At 39.2% G+C, this 20898-nt stretch overlaps 1 protein-coding gene across 2 annotated transcripts; it reads right to left on the bottom strand.

Annotated features, from left to right (window-relative positions):
- Positions 1-1297: 1297 nt before the first annotated feature.
- LOC124883523 (P2Y purinoceptor 3) lies at positions 1298-20881 on the bottom strand. 2 transcript variants are annotated; one of them, XM_047390656.1, is made up of 3 exons: positions 20135-20881; positions 6029-6456; positions 1298-4782 (listed from the first exon to the last, which is right to left on the bottom strand). In XM_047390656.1, the coding sequence occupies exons 1-3, from the start codon at positions 20144-20146 to the stop codon at positions 4110-4112; spliced, it is 1113 nt and encodes a 370-aa protein (XP_047246612.1). In that variant the 5' UTR covers positions 20147-20881; the 3' UTR covers positions 1298-4109. The 2 variants fall into 2 exon arrangements, with proteins under 2 accessions (XP_047246612.1, XP_047246611.1); XM_047390655.1 differs by lacking the exon at positions 20135-20881 and adding an exon at positions 12395-12501.
- Between the last annotated feature and the right edge of the window lie 17 nt (positions 20882-20898).

Raw genomic sequence — 20898 nt, 5'->3', positions numbered from 1 at the left:
GGCTACAGGTGCCGCATTCCCCAGGTCAAGACACTTTTGAACCAGAAACAGCGGCAGAAGCGCCTGACCTGGGCTACAAAGAAGCAGCACTGGACTGTTGCTCAGTGGTCCAAAGTACTTTTTTCGGATGAAAGCAAATTCTGCATGTCATTCGGAAATCAAGGTGCCTGGAGGAAGACTGGGGAGAAGGAAATGCCAAAATGCCAGAAGTCCAGTGTCAAGTACCCACAGTCAGTGATGGTCTGGGGTGCCGTGTCAGCTGCTGGTGTTGATCCACTGTGTTTTATCAAGGGCAGGGTCAATGCAGCTAGCTATCAGGAGATTTTGGAGCACTTCATGCTTCCATCTGCTGAAAAGCATTATGGAGATGAAGATTTCATTTTTCAGCACGACCTGGCACCTGCTCACAGTGCCAAAACCACTGGTAAATGGTTTACTGACCATGGTATCACTGTGCTCAATTGGCCTGCCAACTCTCCTGACCTGAACCCCATAGAGAATCTGTGGGATATTGTGAAGAGAACGTTGAGAGACTCAAGACCCAACACTCTGGATGAGCTAAAGGCCGCTATCGAAGCATCCTGGGCCTCCATAAGACCTCAGCAGTGCCACAGGCTGATTGCCTCCATGCCATGCCGCATTGAAGCAGTCATTTCTGAAAAAGGATTCCCGACCAAGTATTGAGTGCATAACTGTACATGATTATTTGAAGGTTGACGTTTTTTGTATTAAAAACACTTTTCTTTTATTGGTCGGATGAAATATGCTAATTTTGTGAGATAGGAATTTTGGGTTTTCATGAGCTGTATGCCAAAATCATCCGTATTAAGACAATAAAAGACCTGAAATATTTCAGTTAGTGTGCAATGAATCTAAAATATATGAATGTTAAATTTTCATCATGACATTATGGAAAATAATGAACTTTATCACAATATGCTAATATTTTGAGAAGGACCTGTATATCAGCAATGCTTTACAGCCACATCAGTGTCAGGAAACCAACCAATTTAAATGGACTCTACATATTCTGTCAAGAAGAGTGTTGAAACACCCAACTAGAATCATGGCTGGATCTTGCTGATAGCTATAAAGACTGTGTGGCTTTGTCTTTGTATTAGTAGGGGGACATGCAAATATTGGAGGTTGACCCTGTGAGGATTAGAGACAATTTCCAATTAATTCCAGCTCGCATGCACTAAATTCCTGTTCGTTGTTGTTTTGTAATCTTTCGATTCCAAATTGCTCTGACATTCATGCCCATGATGGGAGCATTTTAAACCATACCCCATAAAAGTTCAGTTGTTTGCATGGCGTCTTTATTTACTTTTTTTTGTTTAGTTAGTTTTACATTATGACAGTAACATTCCAACACCTGGTCACAGAAAACTACCAAACGGAGTCTAAGACAATAAAGGCAACATTTAGAACACAAAAACATTTTTAATACAGAAGCTTTTTCTTGACACACATCTGTGTTACAGTATTTCTCCAAAAAATTTACAAAACTCTTCAAAACAATACGAACAGGCACAATAATATTGGCACAGTAAAGATTTAATGTAGGTTTCCACCATCACATCACACAAATGATAAGGCCTCGCATTTAGTGCATAGAAGGGGGCCCATTATAACTTATGTTATTATATAACTAAAAAAAAGCACTTTGTCCAAACACAAAACTTTCAAGCAAATGACTTCATATTTGTGTTTAAAATATACCTTGCATTTCAAATGCATACACATTTCACATTCAGTGTAACACAGATAAATCAATGTCAACTGGAGCTCTATTATCATCTCAGCTAAACACATACAAAGCACACAGTTTAGATGAAATAAAAACACAAGCTACCTCAATGGGAATCTCAAAATAGGGAGTTAGCACAAAACAAAAAACCTGTTGGGAGAATGGATGTGCAGCAAATTCATTGTTGGTTTATCATTGATTTATACTGTTCATTGTGACACACGGATTCACAGTTTCTGCATTTCAAAATACATTTTCCAACAAAACATCATAAAAAGCATTTGTTTAACTTTTGGCATGGTAAAACAAAAAGCGTCTGACGATCGAAAATCACACAGTTCAAAAACAAGCAAAAACACAAAATTTAATCCGCTGTATGAAAGGAATTTACAAATGTTTCAAATTTAAATATAGTACAGAATTTAGACTGTATCCAGCAAGCTCTTAAGAAGAGCTATTAAAACAGTGATATGCTAAGCAGTGCATTCCTTCTCCAGACTATCTCTGGTAGAGTTAAGAGCTCTTAGTGATACATGACCAACCGCGTTGAAAAACAGCCCCTTCAAATGATTTCAGATTTTATTGAAGTAGGATTATCTCACGCAAAAAATGTAAAAAAATCCAATTTTTAATTTGAGAACATTTGTTCAGTGAAGAAACGAATGTATTGTTAGAAAATCTCTGGTGCCACAATGAATGAAACACCTAATAATTCCAATAAAACATATCTAACCGAAGCATTTTTTAATCTATACCATACTTTCTTCAAGTTGATAACAGTCTCTATAACTCATAACTTCCTGTTTTGTTTAAGTGCAAATATAAAATGGTACAGAGGTACTTTTTTCATACAAACTCTTCAAAATGGGTAAGACAAGAAATCATGCCATTCAAAAAGGTAGACAGAAGTGTGCTAAACTTTATTAGTGATAAAATGACTACATGAAGACCCAAACCTGACCATACCTCTGGTAAAACAGGTACTGAAAAGGTTTAAAATTACTACCTGTGACAAACAAGGCTACAGGGAGGTTTTAAAAAATGATCAAGGCTTAGTGTTGAAGAGCTGGAAGAGTGTCTGAATTAATTTATTTTAAAGCGCAGTACACATCTCTACCAGATAATATAAATGAACAAACCCTCACTAACTCCAGCTTCCTCCCACAGTCCAAAGACATGCCTGTTAGGTTAATTGGTCTCTCTAAATTGCCCTTAGGTGTATGAATGAGTGTGTGCATGGTTGTATGTGTGTTGCCCTGCGATGAACTGGCAACCTGTCCAGGGTGAACCCCGCCTTTCGCCCATAGACTGCTGGAGATTGGCACCAGCTCCCCCGTGACCCACTATGGAATAAGCGGTAGAAAATGACTGACTGACTGACAAACCCTCACTATTTTAGTCTCCAATCTCCAACAAGCTTCCTCCAGTTCTCAGAACTGAAACCCCATTTTAACAGGAAGGGATTTTACTTTCACAGCAAGAAGAGAACCAGATAGTTTAGACTTACGTTTAGGTCCATAAATGGCCCTTTTTGTTACATGTGAACAACTTTTACTAGATTAACAAATATGTGATGTATTAATGTTACCTTCAACATTAAAATGCACGTTCCATTAAATATTTTCCAAACCCAACTTCAGTGTGCTGTATTCTGGACTTTGATTGTAATCAGTTCATAGTTAACTGCAGCACAGAAAATGTGATCCATCCTGAATAAATCATATGGATTACATTCATTGCAGAGCCAGTGTTTCAGTGCAGTGGAGTACACACACCCTCCAGTGGTGAAAATATGAAACAGCATCTGTTACAGTTTCAACATTACTCAGAGCTAAATAAATGTACAGATCTTCATAAGAAAATGATCTAAGCGTCAAAAACACTTTACAATTTTAGTCTCTATTACTACTGCGAGTGCAATGACACAATAACCACTTAATGCAAACAATCATATTATTTTGTGTGGGGTTTAAATCATATTAGACAACGACTTCTACCATATCTGCAGCATTTGCCGTGTGCCTTCGTTTAATGGAAGAACTAAAATGGAAAACTATTTACAAAGCTTCACAGTGGCGCCATGTGGGTTCAAAAAGAGAATGTCTCCTTTAAATTTACATAGTGGCAAGTGAAGCAAACATCTCACAGGGACAATGCTGACCATTAATGATCTGATCATCCACAGCTGATCAGTCACAGGTTATCTGAAAATCAGGGTCGGTTGGGTGTAGTTGAGAATTTGGTTAAAGTTTACCATTCATTTCACTCCATTTTAGCCTTTATGTTGCATATTTAAGGGCTTCCTTACTTAATGGTTTTTTAAAATGCTAAAAGAACAACAGGACCAAACGGGACTTGCTCACACAGTGGTTCCCTTGTCCCTGAGGGTGGTCACTCTGAGCATAAACCTCCTGGTGCTCCTGCGGTAACGTGGTTGGGTGAAGTAAAACAAGATAGGATCCAGGAAACTGTTCATGCTGGCAAATGGCCTTGTGCTCTTATAGATAATTGCGAACAAGTTCCTCATCTCGCAGGGGGCAGCGGGCAGTGTGCGCACCACCAGGTACATGGTTTTAGTCAGGTGGAAGGGCAGGAAGCTAACGCAGAACACAGCCGCCACGACGAGGATCATCCTCACGGCCCTGTCCCGCTTCTCCCCCGTAGCTACCGAGACCCCGTGGTAGGACACGGGACGGCAGAGGACGTGGGCCATCCTGCAGTAGCAGACCATCAGACCCAGAAAGGGCAGCAAAAAGCCGAGGAAGGTCAGAGCCATGCCGTAGGGATAGTAGTCCATCGAGCGCTTTGGTGTGCTCAGATCATAGCACACTGTGCGGTTGCGCTGGATTCCTGTCGCGGCAAAGTTAAAGGTTGGTGCGCAAAGGAAGACAACCACCACCCACACTCCTGCGCAGATTCCCCACGCCATCCTGCGGCCACCTACTTTATGCCACATGGCGAAGGGGTGGCAAATCCCAATGTAGCGATGCACACTGATGCAGGTGAGGAAGAGGATGCTGCCATGCAGATTACTGAAATAGGAGAATAAATGCGTCAGAACCATTAGACTGTGCAGATTTGTGCATTTTCATAAATAATCAGAACTGTGCTAAAATGTTCAACCAGACCTTATTTCTACAACCTTCCAAGAAGCCAGACATTCTTCTACTTGTTTTAATCGTGTTTTCGAGACTTTGGCTGCTTTTTAACAACTTTTCTGTGCAGTCTTTGTGTTTGATTTTGTCAGTATGTTGTTCACTTTGTGCTTAAAAAATGAAGAAAATAATAGACCAAACAAGGCATGTCAAGCCCCAAAAAACTGTCTTCATTTCTCAAAAGAAGTTGGATAAATATTATAAATGTTGTTGTTTTATTGTGTTGACTATGTCAGTGCTTGAATCACATTGTTACTTTGCAAACAGCAACAGAAGCACTTTTGATTTCCTGGCTCTGAAAACACCTAGTGCATAGGATTGGTTTAAAAAAGCTAACTGATAAAGGATAAGTGAAATAAGCACTGCTTTAGCCCACAATGTTTCAGCCCAGTTACAAAACAAACCAAGCATGTTTTGGCCTACAAAGGTTTTCAGTATATTCTATCAACATAAATGGAATACGAGTAACTTTTTCTTTGAAAAGGTAGCTGTAATTTGGCATGTTTGATGAATAGACGTGTTTAAGTCTGTTCTTTGGTAAAAATCGTTGGATGTTTTTCATCCCTCTTTCTATGAAGTAAAAAAATAAGCAAAACATAAACACGGCTAATAAAAGACAAAATCTTTGTGTGCCATCTAACAATTTCCATTTTAAGAAAATTTAACACTTCTGTGAAAATCTGCACCAATTCCTAAATTCATGAAATGTCATATCTGTAAAGAATGTAAGAAGCTGAAAAGGCAAAAAAAAAAAAATCAGCACAGGACCTGAGAGAGGCATCAGCCTCCTGAGGATCATCTACCATGGTTCTGTGAGAATCATCTTGCTGGAGACAAAATACTATTTCCTGTCTGTCAAACTGTGTTATCTCTGGTACTTTTCATAGATTAAGACTAGTTCATTTCAGTAGAAAACCATTTTTGTATCTCTATGGTTAACAGGCCAAGGTTAAGTAGCCCAAAAAAAAAAAAAAGTTTTTAATATAGGAGCCTGATATGTTTATGCTTGATAAATTAACAGGTTAGTATTTAGTAATTTAATAAAATCAACCATTCTTGTTGTGGCACCACATTAAGTCCCTATTCTGAGTAAAAATCAGCCAAAACACAGCAGATAACTTACCTGTAAAACTGAAACCTGACCAGTTTACAAGCAAACTCCCCGAAGGGCCAGTAGTCATAACTGGCGTAGTTGTAGATGAGTAAAGGAAGTGACATCACGTACAGAAAATCAGCTATGGCCAAGTTGAGCATATAGACGTTGTTCCGGGAGACGTGGGGCCTCGTCCTCCATATCTTCAATATGACTACCGCGTTGAGAGGAATGCCGAGCACAAAGACGACACTGTACACCGCAGGGAGCAAGATGCGCTTAAAATCTTCTTTATAGGTGCAGCGTAAAGAGCTGGAGTTGCTGAAGTTACTGACTGAGATGCCTGCGGTGTTTGGTTCTGTGGGTTCTAAACTGGTGGAGAGCAGGTCCAAAGGGAACTGTCTTGAGATTAGCGACTCAGTAGGGGGGGAGTTGAAGAAATGTTGCATCTTCACATCCTGCAGGACAGACACAGAATGAAATGTTAGAATAAGACTTAATATTTACTTTTATACAAGAGGACATTAAGATGCTGGTGATAAAAACAGTCAGGAGTGGCCTGTGGGTTTCTCTTCCAGCGTAAACACACAATCAACAAACTGTACAGGTCCTTCTAAAAATATTAGCATATTGTGATAAAGTTCATTATTTTCCATAATATCATGATGAAAATTTAACATTCATATATTTTAGATTCATTGCACACTAACTGAAATATTTCAGGTCTTTTATTGTCTTAATACGGATGATTTTGGCATACAGCTCATGAAAACTCAAAATTCCTATCTCACAAAATTAGCATATCATTAAAAGGGTCTCTAAACGAGCTATGAACCTAATCATCTGAATCAACGAGTTAACTCTAAACACCTGCAAAAGATTCCTGAGGCCTTTAAAACTCCCAGCCTGGTTCATCACTCATAACCCCAATCATGGGTAAGACTGCCGACCTGACTGCTGTCCAGAAGGCCACTATTGACACCCTCAAGCAAGAGGGTAAGACACAGAAAGAAATTTCTGAACGAATAGGCTGTTCCCAGAGTGCTGTATCAAGGCACCTCAGTGGGAAGTCTGTGGGAAGGAAAAAGTGTGGCAGAAAACGCTGCACAACGAGAAGAGGTGACCGGACCCTGAGGAAGATTGTGGAGAAGGGCCGATTCCAGACCTTGGGGGACCTGTGGAAGCAGTGGACTGAGTCTGGAGTAGAAACATCCAGAGCCACCGTGCACAGGCGTGTGCAGGAAATGGGCTACAGGTGCCGCATTCCCCAGGTCAAGCCACTTTTGAACCAGAAACAGCGGCAGAAGCGCCTGACCTGGGCTACAGAGAAGCAGCATTGGACTGTTGCTCAGTGGTCCAAAGTACTTTTTTCGGATGAAAGCAAATTCTGCATGTCATTCGGAAATCAAGGTGCCAGAGTCTGGAGGAAGACTGGGGAGAAGGAAATGCCAAAATGCCAGAAGTCCAGTGTCAAGTACCCACAGTCAGTGATGGTCTGGGGTGCCGTGTCAGCTGCTGGTGTTGGTCCACTGTGTTTTATCAAGGGCAGGGTCAATGCAGCTAGCTATCAGGAGATTTTGGAGCACTTCATGCTTCCATCTGCTGAAAAGCTTTATGGAGATGAAGATTTCATTTTTCAGCACGACCTGGCACCTGCTCACAGTGCCAAAACCACTGGTAAATGGTTTACTGACCATGGTATCACTGTGCTCAATTGGCCTGCCAACTCTCCTGACTTGAACCCCATAGAGAATCTGTGGGATATTGTGAAGAGAACGTTGAGAGACTCAAGACCCAACACTCTGGATGAGCTAAAGGCCGCTATCGAAGCATCCTGGGCCTCCATAAGACCTCAGCAGTGCCACAGGCTGATTGCCTCCATGCCACGCCGCATTGAAGCAGTCATTTCTGCAAGAGGATTCCCGACCAAGTATTGAGTGCATAACTGTACATGATTATTTGAAGGTTGACGTTTTTTGTATTAAAAACATTTTTCTTTTATTGGTCGAATGAAATATGCTAATTTTGTGAGATAGGAATTTTGGGTTTTCATGAGCTGTATGCCACAATCATCCGTATTAAGACAATAAAAGACCTGAAATATTTCAGTTAGTGTGCAATGAATCTAAAATATAAGAATGTTAAAGTTTCATCATTACATTATGGAAAATAATGAACTTCATCACAATATGCTAATATTTTGAGAAGGACCTGTATATGAGCTAATGATGACTCCACATTCAAGATGCAACAACTTGCCACCAGAGGGCAGACAATTTCTACATTAAAGGGAAAAAATACATAGCAAAATACAGTGAACTGAAATGATGCCGCATGCAGTTTGACATCAAAATTAGTTGAATAAGGGAGTTAAATGTGGAAGATTCATTTGTGTAATATGTCTTTCTTTTAGGGATTTAAAAGATGATGACGATGTGCATGGTCCTAATTTATCTCCAGAATACAGAAAATGTACATTTGGTGCTAAAAATGAAATCCCACAAAAAATAAACCAAACTGAAATGAACAGAGTAAATTCACTATGCACCACCTATGCTGTATTATCTATTATTATATAGATTACATAGATGTGCAAAGCTGGTAAATACATTTATCCAGAAAGACTTGGAAGCTTTAACTGCAGTAAAATGTGGTTCTACAAAGAATTGGCTTATAGGGGGTTATTCCAAATGCACAATACACTTTTTAGGCTTTTTAACAGATGTTTTAAGAGAGATCCTATATAATTTTTCTTCCTCTTCACAATTAAGCACTGCATTGCGTTGGTCTATCACTCAAAATCCCAGCAACATACACTACAATTTATGGTTGTAATGTTAAAAATGAGAAAACGTTCGAGGAGTATAAAAGATCTTTTGTAAGCACCCTAACTATTGTCACAGAAAAAAACCGAAATCAAGTATAAACACAGTCAACCGGGAGCCTGGGTGTATAAAATATGATGCTTTAATCTGTGTCAAAACTCTTGGAATAAAGACCACTGCAGACAGTCTGGACTCCTACTCAGACCGCACACCGTCTGGAACAGACAGAGATTAATGCAACAATCCTGAATAATGAAACCCCTCCGACATCAGTCGCATCGAGTTGAGCAAGTGATTTGCTTAAGCTGCTACCTCCACATGCATAAAAGCATGACTCACGGCATTTCACAACAGGGTATTTGTAAGGACAAGTGAGAGGTTTGCTTAAAAACTGCCCAGGTTTGTGTGTTTTACAACTTTTTTTAAGAGTTTGTGAATTCCTCAGACCCATCCCACTGAGTGGGTGCAGGAACACTGACGTATAATGTCAGATTTCCTGGTGGGGGAGGAGATAAGAGTTCACCATAAATGTTCACCTCAATTATTACGAAAAAATAAAACATAGCGCAAAACTCCCTCAAACACCCAATTTGACCAACGTTAATTAGCAAATTTTCTTATCATCGAAAAGCATCTAAATACACTCCCTTCTATTTGCGAAACTTTTACGCAGCAGTGAAGTTTGCATGCATGTGCTTTAAAACAAAGGGAGTCAAACAAAGGTAACACCTAGTGCAATATTTTCATCTCTAAAGCGAAGGTCACCGCTAGGTCAGGCGTGTTGAGTACAAAAGCAGGAAATGTTTTAATCTACAGTAGAAAACAAGAAAGGAGAAAAAAAAAAAGATCGGCCTATAAATGAAGGTTACACGTCAAAGACAGGAACAAGGTGGTGATTATCTTTCTCATTCATTGTTAAAGTTGAAGAGCAATGCCTATGACTTGAAATTTAGTTTGTTTTTAAATTACAGCTTAGAGACAAACAACTAACGCAGATGTGTTCAAATGGAAAAGTTTACTGGAAGAAACAGACACAGGAAAGAAACTCTTGTTACCCTGCCAGTGACGGCACTGTGTTATTTCTGTGTGATGACCTGGTCTACGCCGAACCATGTGCTTCTGAAACTGGCAGCGTGCTTGTTTGATTTATGTTGTCATACTTCTGTTTTTAAACACTTTGGAAGATGAGAATCTCTGGATTTTTTGAGCGGTTAAACACTACTACGCTGATTTATGCTGGCTGTATCAATCTGCCTTTTCAGCTGATTATGAATCCAATGGGACAATTTCCAAATCTTGTGAAGTGTAGATGTTTAATCGCCACTTATTTATTGCTGCATTCCAGATATATGAACATATTCAGTTGTAGATGACAGCTAAAATCAACTACACTAGGGATTCAGTCAGCCAGTTTGAAAGCTCTTGACGATTTATTTACTTTTCTACAAACTTGCAGTAAAATACGTACCCAACTTACTACTATTCACTTTTTGTTTACTTCTACATATAATCATTTAGCAGATGTTTTTTATGCAAATGCACAAGGAATATTAAACCGTCTGTTCAATATGGCGTCAGCATGAAGAGTTTAATAACGTTTCATGACAGATTTCAAGCAGAAAAAGTAAAGGGATGCAAAATAAGTTAGGCTTATAAGTTTCAACCTACATCTTCATCAGATAGGGTGGCCCTTCTTCATCAGTGTTTGGCTACTTTAATATCATGGAGGTAAAAAGTGAAATCAACCTGGACTGACGTAGATATACAGATAAGAAATATCAGACAACATTCCAAACAGAAATTCATTTATTTGGCTGGGTTTAGACTAAGCATTTACCACTCAAGATTTGCTGCCCATAATCCTGCTGGTCATGTTGATCTGGTTACCAGTTTGAAAGGTTTGAATTTGCAAGCTTCTAGATTTTCTTCCCAGTAACAGTTTTCTTATTTTCTTTATGATTATAGTACATGTTAAGCTATTATCAATATAAACAGCTTAATGTTTTGACCAGATTTCATAATTTAATAAAACTAAAACACAGTAAGAAGAACCTGAAATGTTTTAGGAGCTTGACTGAAAGTAATTTTCTGATAAGAGATGAGTCTCTCCCAGGCAGGTTAGTATAGATTACTCATTCATTCATTTATTGCTATTTAATCCTTGGTAAACCCACTAAGGGAGAACCCTTGTGTTCAATAGTGCTGACATTTATTCATTATAGTAAAAAAACAACAAAATAGTTAAAACAGATAAACTCTAACAATAACAGAGCAAGGATGAATCTTTAATACAGTATGAAGCATGTAAACATGAGAATCCATAAAAAGAATCAAAAGAAGCACAAATTTTGAATAACTAGTCTGAAGCACAGCAATACTGAATGATTAAACTGAATGGAAAACAAGAACGATGATCTTTAAACCATATTTATCTTGTCAGCTAAAAAACAAAGCATTTCTACCCCAAGCAAATGCTGAGCAAACTACCAGAGCAAAAACAACTTGCATAAAGAGTTATTTTTTCTGTCATTATGAGAAAACGCATAAAAAAATTATTAAAGCAGGAGCAGCTGTTGTCGGTTTCCACAAAAACAAAAATCGTGCAAATAATTTGATCAAGGATCATATGTTCAGATATTTGTAGATATGTTTTAATATTTGAGCCAATTCCACCACTCACAGCACGGTCGAGAAAACACTTGATCATACGGGGTTTTGGGGGGGGACCCGCATTAGTCCTGTCTGTAGGGGTAATATTACAAATCGAAGCCAGGGTCGCTTCCTCTCTCTGCACTCTGCTGATCTCTTCCATCCACACATGCGTGCTCCCACCGGAGTCATGCTGCTGCAGTGTATACTGTTCACTTTGAGGTCTGCCAGCAGGCACGGCTAAAAGTGACACAAGTTTATTTTTAAACTAAAGTCACACGTCTGTGGGAGCAACTCAGTACAAATATGGCAGAATGAAGATTAAACATAAATAGGTTGTAAATTTAGAGCTTGATACTGTTTTGATTGCTAAGCATGTGGTTATGTTAACATCAGGACTTTCAACTCTGATTACTGGAAAGTGAGTGTAAAAAAAAAAAAAATTGTAATGTGTGCAGCAGAAATGAGGATAACCAGCAGAGTTGCTGATGTATAATAGAAAGGTACGTCTGAAGCAACAAATATTCAATTTGTAAACTTTTCAGCCAGTGTAAACCAACATATCAGCATGGTACACGTCACACAACACTGAAAGACTTCAGCAGCCACTCCTCATCCCTCTAACCAGAAGCAGTTTGCATTATCTAACAAAGAAAGGTCACGTAAGGCTACGAATAATGACGTTGAGCTCACAGACTCCTCACAGAGCAGGAAATGTAAATGACCAGAAGAAAATAAAGAGTTCATGGGGGTAAGCTGGGAATTATTCAGCTCTGCTAATGTTCCTTCTCGAGATCTCTATTGACCTTGGCCACTATTGCACTCTGTGGCACCCATGTTTAGTCTTTTCTTAATCTAGAATAAAGCTGACATGCAAGAAAAAAAAATCCCACTTTAGAGAATGCATAAAAGATTCACTTACATCTGCAGAATCATACATGAATCTGCAATGATCAAGCAAGCAAATCAAAGCAGACACACGACTATACGCTGCACATGGCTCCACTTCTTGTTTCAATCAGGATCAACAGACACTCTGATTATCCAAGCGAACACTCTGTCGGTAGCGGTGAGGACGGGCCTTTGCACAGAACTTTTTAAACTAAATCAGCAGCTCCATAAATAGATAGACAGGTGATGAAGAGGGCTGGGGTGCTGACATGAGCACGATGCTTACCATATGGCATCAAGGTAATAAAAACACCCTTAGGTTTGTAAAAAAAATGCTGGCAACCATCTGTCCAGGCAAGGCACACCTGCTCTTCCTGCTCTAGTCAGACTGAGTTTGCATGACAAAATGCAGATACCTGAAGAGTAAAAATGTGCATTTCTGAAATACAAACATTGTGCAGAAAATGCTGTCTTTAAATCACTTTTAAAATGCTTTGACAACCCGCTGCACTCTGCTGTGACTTGTCATAACATGTTGATGCCTGTCACTGTGAGAATCTGGATGGATTTATTAGGCACAGGAAGACTAACAAGCAGCAGCTCAGCCGTTCTTCTAAAAACCCCTTTCAGGTTTTTAAGTCTGCACACTGCATGTGGACAGGTCACAATGATGCCTCTGGCACAATAATCAAACATCTGCACCTCTGGTTTTATTTTCAGCAGGATATTGTGCTCATTTTAGATAATTTCCTGCTGAGCTTGGGAGAAATGAGATTAAATTGTAATCATGTGCCCTAATTGCTTGTTAACACGCTTCTCCCCCCCAAATCAGTTTTACCTGGCAACAGGAGGCTGTCTTTGGAATAATGTAACATTTTATTTTAACTTCGGGTTACATTAAAATAAGTACACGAGAACAGTGCATTGTGTCTCTATTTAAAGCCAGCAGCCCTAAGAAACGTCTAGGGAAAGCAAAGGTTTGGTGTTGTATTTAAGTAGATGGACTGAAAATTTCAATCTGCACGGAAAAAAACAGCCTTCTCTCAGCATGGCTATCTTGAAAAGCAGAATAAACGAGTCTGTAACTAAACACTACAGAAACATTTCACACATGATGAAGATCATTATCAAAGAAAGAAGTTAGTTTTTTCTACAAATTTAAAATTCTCAAAAATTCCTTCTTTGTCTAGACTTGAATTTCTACATTTTGTAAGATTTAATAATATTCTAGAACATTTGGGTGCAAAACAATTATAGGTTTTGTTTTTCTGTATGTGGCAGAAATCAAGATACAGCACTATGCTAATGTTAGCTTATGACCTAATGTGTACAAATTTATATTGGCTTTATTTCAAAGTTTCCTGTTTTTCAGAGACTATCACTTTCATTCTTTGGATAATTAAAAAGTAAAATCAAGTATCTACACGTGAAACTCAGTTTTCTTTTTTCAATACTATTATAGTATCTATTGTCTCTAGGTTCCATACTTAGAAGATATGGAATTGCGTTCCATTTTTATGCTGACGATGGTCAGGTCTATCTGCCCTTAAAACAGAATGACGGCTTCTTAATCAAAGCACTATTGGATTGCTGAAGGATATTTAAGCTTGGCTGGACCTAAACGTTTTCAGTTCTAATGAAAAGAAAACAGGTGATAGTGTTTGGACCAAGTGTCCAAAGTGAGTTCACCACTGTTAATTTGGGACCCCTTACAGCATATTTTAAACTGTGTAAACACACTGGAAGCTGTAGCGGGGTGTGTCCGTCCCAGATCTACCTACTCCGTGGTGCACGCTTTGTTGTTCCTGCACCAGTGCGTGCAGCAGCACGAGCACGCTTCCTGAGCTTTACGACACAAAGGCAGCGGTTTAACAAGCGTCTGTCAACATAAACAAATGACCCGAGGAGCCGTGCTTTAAGAGCTAGCCTGTTCTGTTGGTAAACTGGTTAGTGGGCTTTCTACGCTGCACATATCTTAAGTGGTTTCCCCAGAACGTCCATTCAATGGTTGAAATAACCAGGAACGTGTACCTCTTCATCTTTAGGCAACCGGTGCTCAAAAACCTGAACACTGTGCATTTTAGAGTTAATTTTAAAATTCTTATTTTTGCTATTAAGTGTTTGAACGACCTTGCCCGGCCGTGCCTCTCTAAGCCAAACAGCAGCTACTGCAGATACCAAGGTCTAGGAGGAAGCTCTGATGTAGCAGCACGCTCTCTATTACTGCTTCTGTACTGTAGAATAACTTACCTCAGTGTTCTTCTATCATATTTTACATATTTTTGTCTTTTATGTATGTTTATAGTTTGCAATTATAGGCAGCGCTCTGAATTGCAACACACATTTGAAATGTGTTCGGCCATGTGGTTTTAGTAAGTGTGGTGCTGGCGTGATAATAAAAGTTCTTCACGAAAACATCACTCAGCTGAGAACACACACCTATTCTTTTTAATCTGATGACTCACACACAGTAATAACCCAGAGGCACAATTTTTACTACTCAAGAATTATTTACAAGAAAATTGGTTTCTTTCTCTGAAAAACATTATCTCAAATGACAAACTTAACGGACAACAGCAACACAAAGCTGGATTGGCTATTTGCACTGCTAAGTTCTTACAGATCATTCAGTCTGTCCTGTCTTCATCCATCTCAGTGTGGTTTGGCTCATCCACAAAACAGGACAGGTCCAGACTGCAACGAATAATCAAGACTGCAGAGAGAATAATCAGAGCTGACCTTCCCTCCATCCAGGACTTATGCAGGTCTAGGGTCAAGAAAAGAGCTGCTAAAATCTCTGCCGACCCCACACACCCTGCACATAAACTGTTTAGAGTTTTACCTTCAGGCTGTCGCTACAGAGCACTGTTTACTAAAACCAGCCGCCACAGAGACAGTTTTTTCCCCCAGGCTGTTTCTCTGTTGAACATTCAATAGAGTACAGAACAACAGCATACAGATGTTGCAAATGCACCTTTTCTATTAGATATGTGTATATTGTACATTGTAAATTGTAAATTTGTATATTCTGTAATGCAAAAACAGAATAAAAGAGCAAAGTGTACCGGAGGCAAATTCCTTGTTTGTATGCACGAACTTGGCAATAAAGCTGATTCTGATTCTGATCTCCATGATAAATGTACAAAAACAACTGTTCACAAAAACATGTTTAAACTAAGCAGATATGCACCAATCTGGCTTTCATGGGCGATGCCGATTTTCACAAGCTTTTTACTGGTTGTTTTCCCCTCTAAGGACTAAAACACATGACAGGAAAAAAAAGTGTGCTACAGCTTGCTTGATAGAGATTCAATCCAACAAATAATTAAGGATTTAGGTATTAAATCTGATCTGATCCATAAAAACTGTTTAAAAGTGCACCCTATTGGTTGATCCGTTTATAGACTAAAAATGCTTTGACTTCTTACACTTAATTCATTTGATGAATAGGGGGAAATAAATCTGATTTTTCAAGGCCAATTTGGGTGATCTGAACTGTAGCTGAGTGAGTGCATCTCTAGAAATATAAAGATACGTTACTGGCTTGCTGATGATAATCCACAAATATTTTCAACCTTCACCATCCTCTGGGAACTTGTTTTTTTTCTGTCTTAATTATTATTGTTCAGATGTAATCTAGTCATAAAAAAACATGTTTTGCCTAACTTCTGCTGCTGCGGATTGCTGTAACCTTTCTACAAACACATTTGGCCAGACACGCAGCTTATCAGAGGCTTTACAGGCTTCCAGATAGATGCTGTGTGGTTGATGTTGTCATGAGACTGCTGCAGAGGCAGCAGAAAAATGCAAGCCTGGTGAAAGCAGAGTGCGTAAAGTGAAAAAAAACAAACAAAAGAAATGTCTTCAGTTTTGACACTGACTGCTTCCTCAATTCATCTTTGACAGACAGTCCTGGGGAATAACAGCGGTCTTCGTAAATCACCACCCACTAGAGAGGCACAATTTATCTTCAGACATTAACATACCTGATTTGACATGTAAGTTTAAGTGCAGAACTTAGGACTATTTACGCACCAAATTTAACTCTGAATCTTTGTTCTCACCTTCACAGTACTTTAGCACCAAACCGGAGCTGCATTCTACTCATCCAAGTCAGCCAGACAAAATGCCCACATGAGCCCAACCACTGCCAAGCAGAAAGTAATCTTCAATACAATCACAGTTGGCAGGTCCTCCAGATGGCTTGTTAAGTATAAAATTACTCAGCCTCTCATTGCTACAAGACAACACCTAAAAAGTTATAGGCGGACACTATAATGTAAAAATCTTAATCAGAAAGAATTAAGAACGTAATTAAAAACTAAATTATCAAGTTATTTCTAAAAAAAAAGAACAAATAGTGTTTGAAAACATCAAGTTATTTTAGAATGTCTATTTCAAATTCCATAACACTCTCTTGAATCCCTGTGAATGTTTGTATTCACTTGTGCCATTACTCTACCAGACACTTGATGTGCCAATGTGAGTGAATTTATGTGTAGCTCTGTACTCTGAATTCTTTCCTCATTTACACAAAGATATGGTTGTTTTTTTGGACATTTTCCATACAAAAAATAAGTCACTCGTGAAGGCTGTGAAAATTCATAATCTCCATGGTAGGTTCTTTTTTCCTGCATTGCAGTTAAGTCATTCATAAGGAATGTGGCCTAATGGGAAGGGTAGTCGTCTTGCAGTTGAAGGGTTGCGGGTTTAATTCCAGCTTCCTCCTTTGCCACATCCCGTCACAACCCCAAGCTGCCCACCAATCTGCTTATCGGTGTATGAAAATGTAAATGAGTGTGAATGTTATGGCTTGCAAGATATAGGACCCCAGAATGCAGACGAGCAGGCAGCAGGATGGTAAGTGCAAAAAGGTTTAATAACAAAAAAACTCACTCACAGCAGGAGGCAGGAACAAAACAACAAACGGGCAGGCGAGACAGGCATGGCATGAGCAAAAAACAAGACATGATCTGAGAAAAATGTTTCCGCGATGACTAACTGAACAGGTGTGTATATATGGAGTGAAAACCAGGTGGAGCAAGGAGACAGATTAACTTGAAGCAGGTGAACCAAATAAACTTAATTAACAAAACGTGGATGGAGCAAAACAGAGACTCTTGAACACAAACTAGAAAAACATGAAGCAAAAGCATAACCAGACCCGAAAACCAAACTTGACAAAACATGAACAAGACGACAAAACAAAAGCATGACCAGGAAAATAAACAGAAACATGATTCAAAACTTGAACTGTGAAAAACATAAGGAAAAACCCCGAAACCAAAAACCAAACAACCCCAAATCATAACAGTGAATGGGTAAATATGGCTATAGTGTTAAATGCCCTATGAGGTCAGTATGACTAGGAAAGTGCTATATACGTCCATTCCCTATTAGTGAGTACAGATTAGTTATTGTATTTAAAAAAACTGGTTTAAATATTTAAAAGCGTAAACTTCCATGTCGTCATGCAACATGAAAATGAACAAAAAAAACCACTGTGGCAAATACCCGTGATAATTTCATGGCCACATTCCTGTTTAAATTTTTGGCTTGGTTTTAAAGAATGACCTTGAAAACTTGATATCATTTTACGTCAGATCTTGTTGTGCACCAACATGCAGCGCTCACTGAAAGAATGGAGCCTGTTTAGCCTGACGTTACAGTGGCTTGGGTTCTCAGTAAATCTGATGCATTCATATAAATCTGTTATGTTTAGCAAAAGTATCGATAAATCACATTGCAATCACAAGCTTCAAAGTACTTTGCTGGGATTTTAGGCCATAGACCAACGCAGAGTACAGGAAAATTACGTGTGTCATCTGCATTTGCACACACGCCTTTTACTCCGATGCCCCTAAATAAAATCCAGTGCTACCAACTGCATTCAGAGGTCAACTAATTAGTAAATAGAGTCTATCTGGGTGTAATTTGTCATGATGTGCTGAGGTGTTGCGGGACCAAACCGCAAGCAGGAGCGTCGGAGCCGCTTGGTAAGTAGAAAGATGTTTAATCACGGAACTGATATCTTACATGGAAACACAGGACATGTAGCATGAGTAGCAACTGGCATGAAGCAGGCAGGCAGACAGACAGTCGTGGACAGGCTCGGCATGACAAACAGGAGCATCCAGTGTGAGAAGCAATGAAAACCAGTGAGTTTAAATACAGAGGCAGGGTGAACCACAAAGAAACTCAAACACCTAACACAGGCGAATCGTGACAAATTTAGTTTCAGTATAAATGCAGCTGTTCAGTGAAGGCCTCAGAGGTTTGTAAGAGAACATTAGAGAACAAAGAGCTTTATGAAGACCAAGGAACACAACAGAGAGAAAGCTATGGAGAAGTTTAAAGCAGGGTTAGGACATAAAACAACATCCCAAGTTTTGAACATCTCAAAATAGAATTATAAAAAATATGGCACAAAAAAAAAAAAAAAACAACAGAAGGGACTGGCCCTCGAGCTAAACTCACAGGCCAGGCAAGGAGAGCACTAATAAGAGAAGCGGCTGAGGCCCATGGTGACTCTGGGGGACCTGTAGAGATCCACTGCTTAGGTGGGAGAATCTGTCAACAGGACAGCTATTAGTAATGCAAACTACAAATCTAGCCTTTATGGTGGAGTGGCAGAAAAGCTATTTTTAAAAGAAAGATGTATGAGATCTTGCTTTCATTTTCCCAAAGCCATGACGAGGACACAGCAAATATGTGGAAGAGGGTGAGACAGTCAGATAAAGACAAATATGCAACTTTTTGGCCTCTATGTAAAATTAACACTGCGCCACATCTTAAATACACCATCCACACAGAGAAACATGATGGTGGCAGCATCATGCTGTGGGCCTTTTTTTTTAAACAAAACTTTTTAGCAGCTACAAAATACTAAGGTTCAGCCTATAGAGGACAACAGTCCTATGGGACATGTGTATCTGACTTCAGCACAACATGATGAAATAATTTGAACCTGGATGCATGTTGAAGCGATAATTCAGCCATGTGATTTAGTTGCTTTGGACCAGGGAAGCATCTAAACATTGCAGGACAGCAGCCCCAAAGACTGGAGCTCGAGACCCCTGGTTTAGATCAAAGCATTTTCATGTTAGAGTAACCCAGTTAAGGTCCAGACCTAAATCTAAATGAGAAACTGTCAAGACATGAAAAATTATGTGCACACATGCTCTCTATGCAACCTGACCGAGCTTGAGTAAAGAATGGGCAAAATTCTTAGTCTTTAAATGTGCAAAACTGTTAAACAGTACCCCAAAAGACCTACAACTGTAACTGAAGCAAAATGTTGTTCTACAAAGTATTTAGTCATTCGTGCTGAATGCAAATGCATGTCAGGCTTTTTAGATTTTTATCTGGAAAAATGGTTGAAAATGTATCCATTCCTTCCATTGCACTACTTTGTGTTGATCTACCACAAATTCCTAGAAAACACATTTAAATCAGTGCTTGTAATGTGAGAAAATATGTAAGTTCAAGGGGTATGAATACTCTCACGAGACACTTGTCGTGTGCAATAGATTGTCTGTCATAACAGGAAAACAAAACTTGAGCTGATCCCAGTGAAACCTTGTTCCTTCAAGTACATATTACTTTTACTATCAGTTTCTAATGCCATAATAATTAAAACAATCTGCTATAAAATACATAATATTTAACCACAATATTAAAAAGTCAACAAAGGAGTGTTAACAACCAGGCAGTTTTTATTTGATTTAAGCAAGAAAAACATGTAAGTAACTCATAAACAAGCAGAACTTACCCTGAACAGCATTTAACAAGTACTCGATCTGGCCATGAGGGCACGGTTTCTTCGTCCTGACCTTTCTGCTGTATCACAGCGTGGAGAAAACCCGACGCTGAAGACAAGCCCGTGTGAGCACACTGGAAGCTGTAGTGGGGTGTGAGCAGATCCCCTGTCCGTCCCGGATCTACCGACTGCACGGTGCACGCTTTGTTGTTCCTGCACCAGCGCGTGAGGCAGCGCGCGCGCTTTCTGAGCTTTACGACACAAAAGCTGCAGCAGCTGCGTGAAGCTGACACCCCACCCACTTGAAAAATTCCGGCAAATAGACAGAATGGTTAGTGCTTCGTCTGTGCCGTTGAAATTTGTCCTTTGTGCTGCTTTGGTTTCTGAGATATTAAAGAATATTTTTTTAGGTCATCCAGAGGTCACCATCCCCCCATTTTGCTCCAAATTGAACCGGAGTGGTCTGCCTTTTTAATGTTTGTGCCGCTTTTATGTACGAGCTATATAATTTTTTTTCAGGCGATCACTGACGACTTAAATCGATGACGTTTATGGCCTGCGCTGAACATCATCACCGCAAAGCAAGCAGTTATTAATTTCGTGTTTTTCTTTCATCATGCAAGTTAAATTGTGTTTTTATCCGATGTTGTAAAATGTATGCCTTGTTATATTGTTTTGCACTTTATTCCTTAAAGATTATGAAGCTTTTTTGGTCTCAAAGAAATTTGCTTTAAATATGTCTACTAAGTCAACAATATATTTAGCTTTCTACACAG

Source organism: Girardinichthys multiradiatus, chromosome 18 (genome assembly GCF_021462225.1).
Source record: "Girardinichthys multiradiatus isolate DD_20200921_A chromosome 18, DD_fGirMul_XY1, whole genome shotgun sequence".
NCBI lineage: Eukaryota > Metazoa > Chordata > Actinopteri > Cyprinodontiformes > Goodeidae > Girardinichthys > Girardinichthys multiradiatus.
The sequence above is the reverse complement of the archived record's forward strand: the minus strand, read 5'-3'. Positions and strand labels throughout refer to the sequence as shown.

What these genes read in the sequence shown, in the direction of transcription:
- LOC124883523 (XM_047390655.1), bottom strand. An exon ending in GTCAGGTTTCAGTTTTACAG is followed by an intron (nt 4,783 to 6,028) that starts GTAAGTTATCTG and finishes CTCCTATTTCAG; the next exon opens with TAATCTGCATGGCAGCATCC.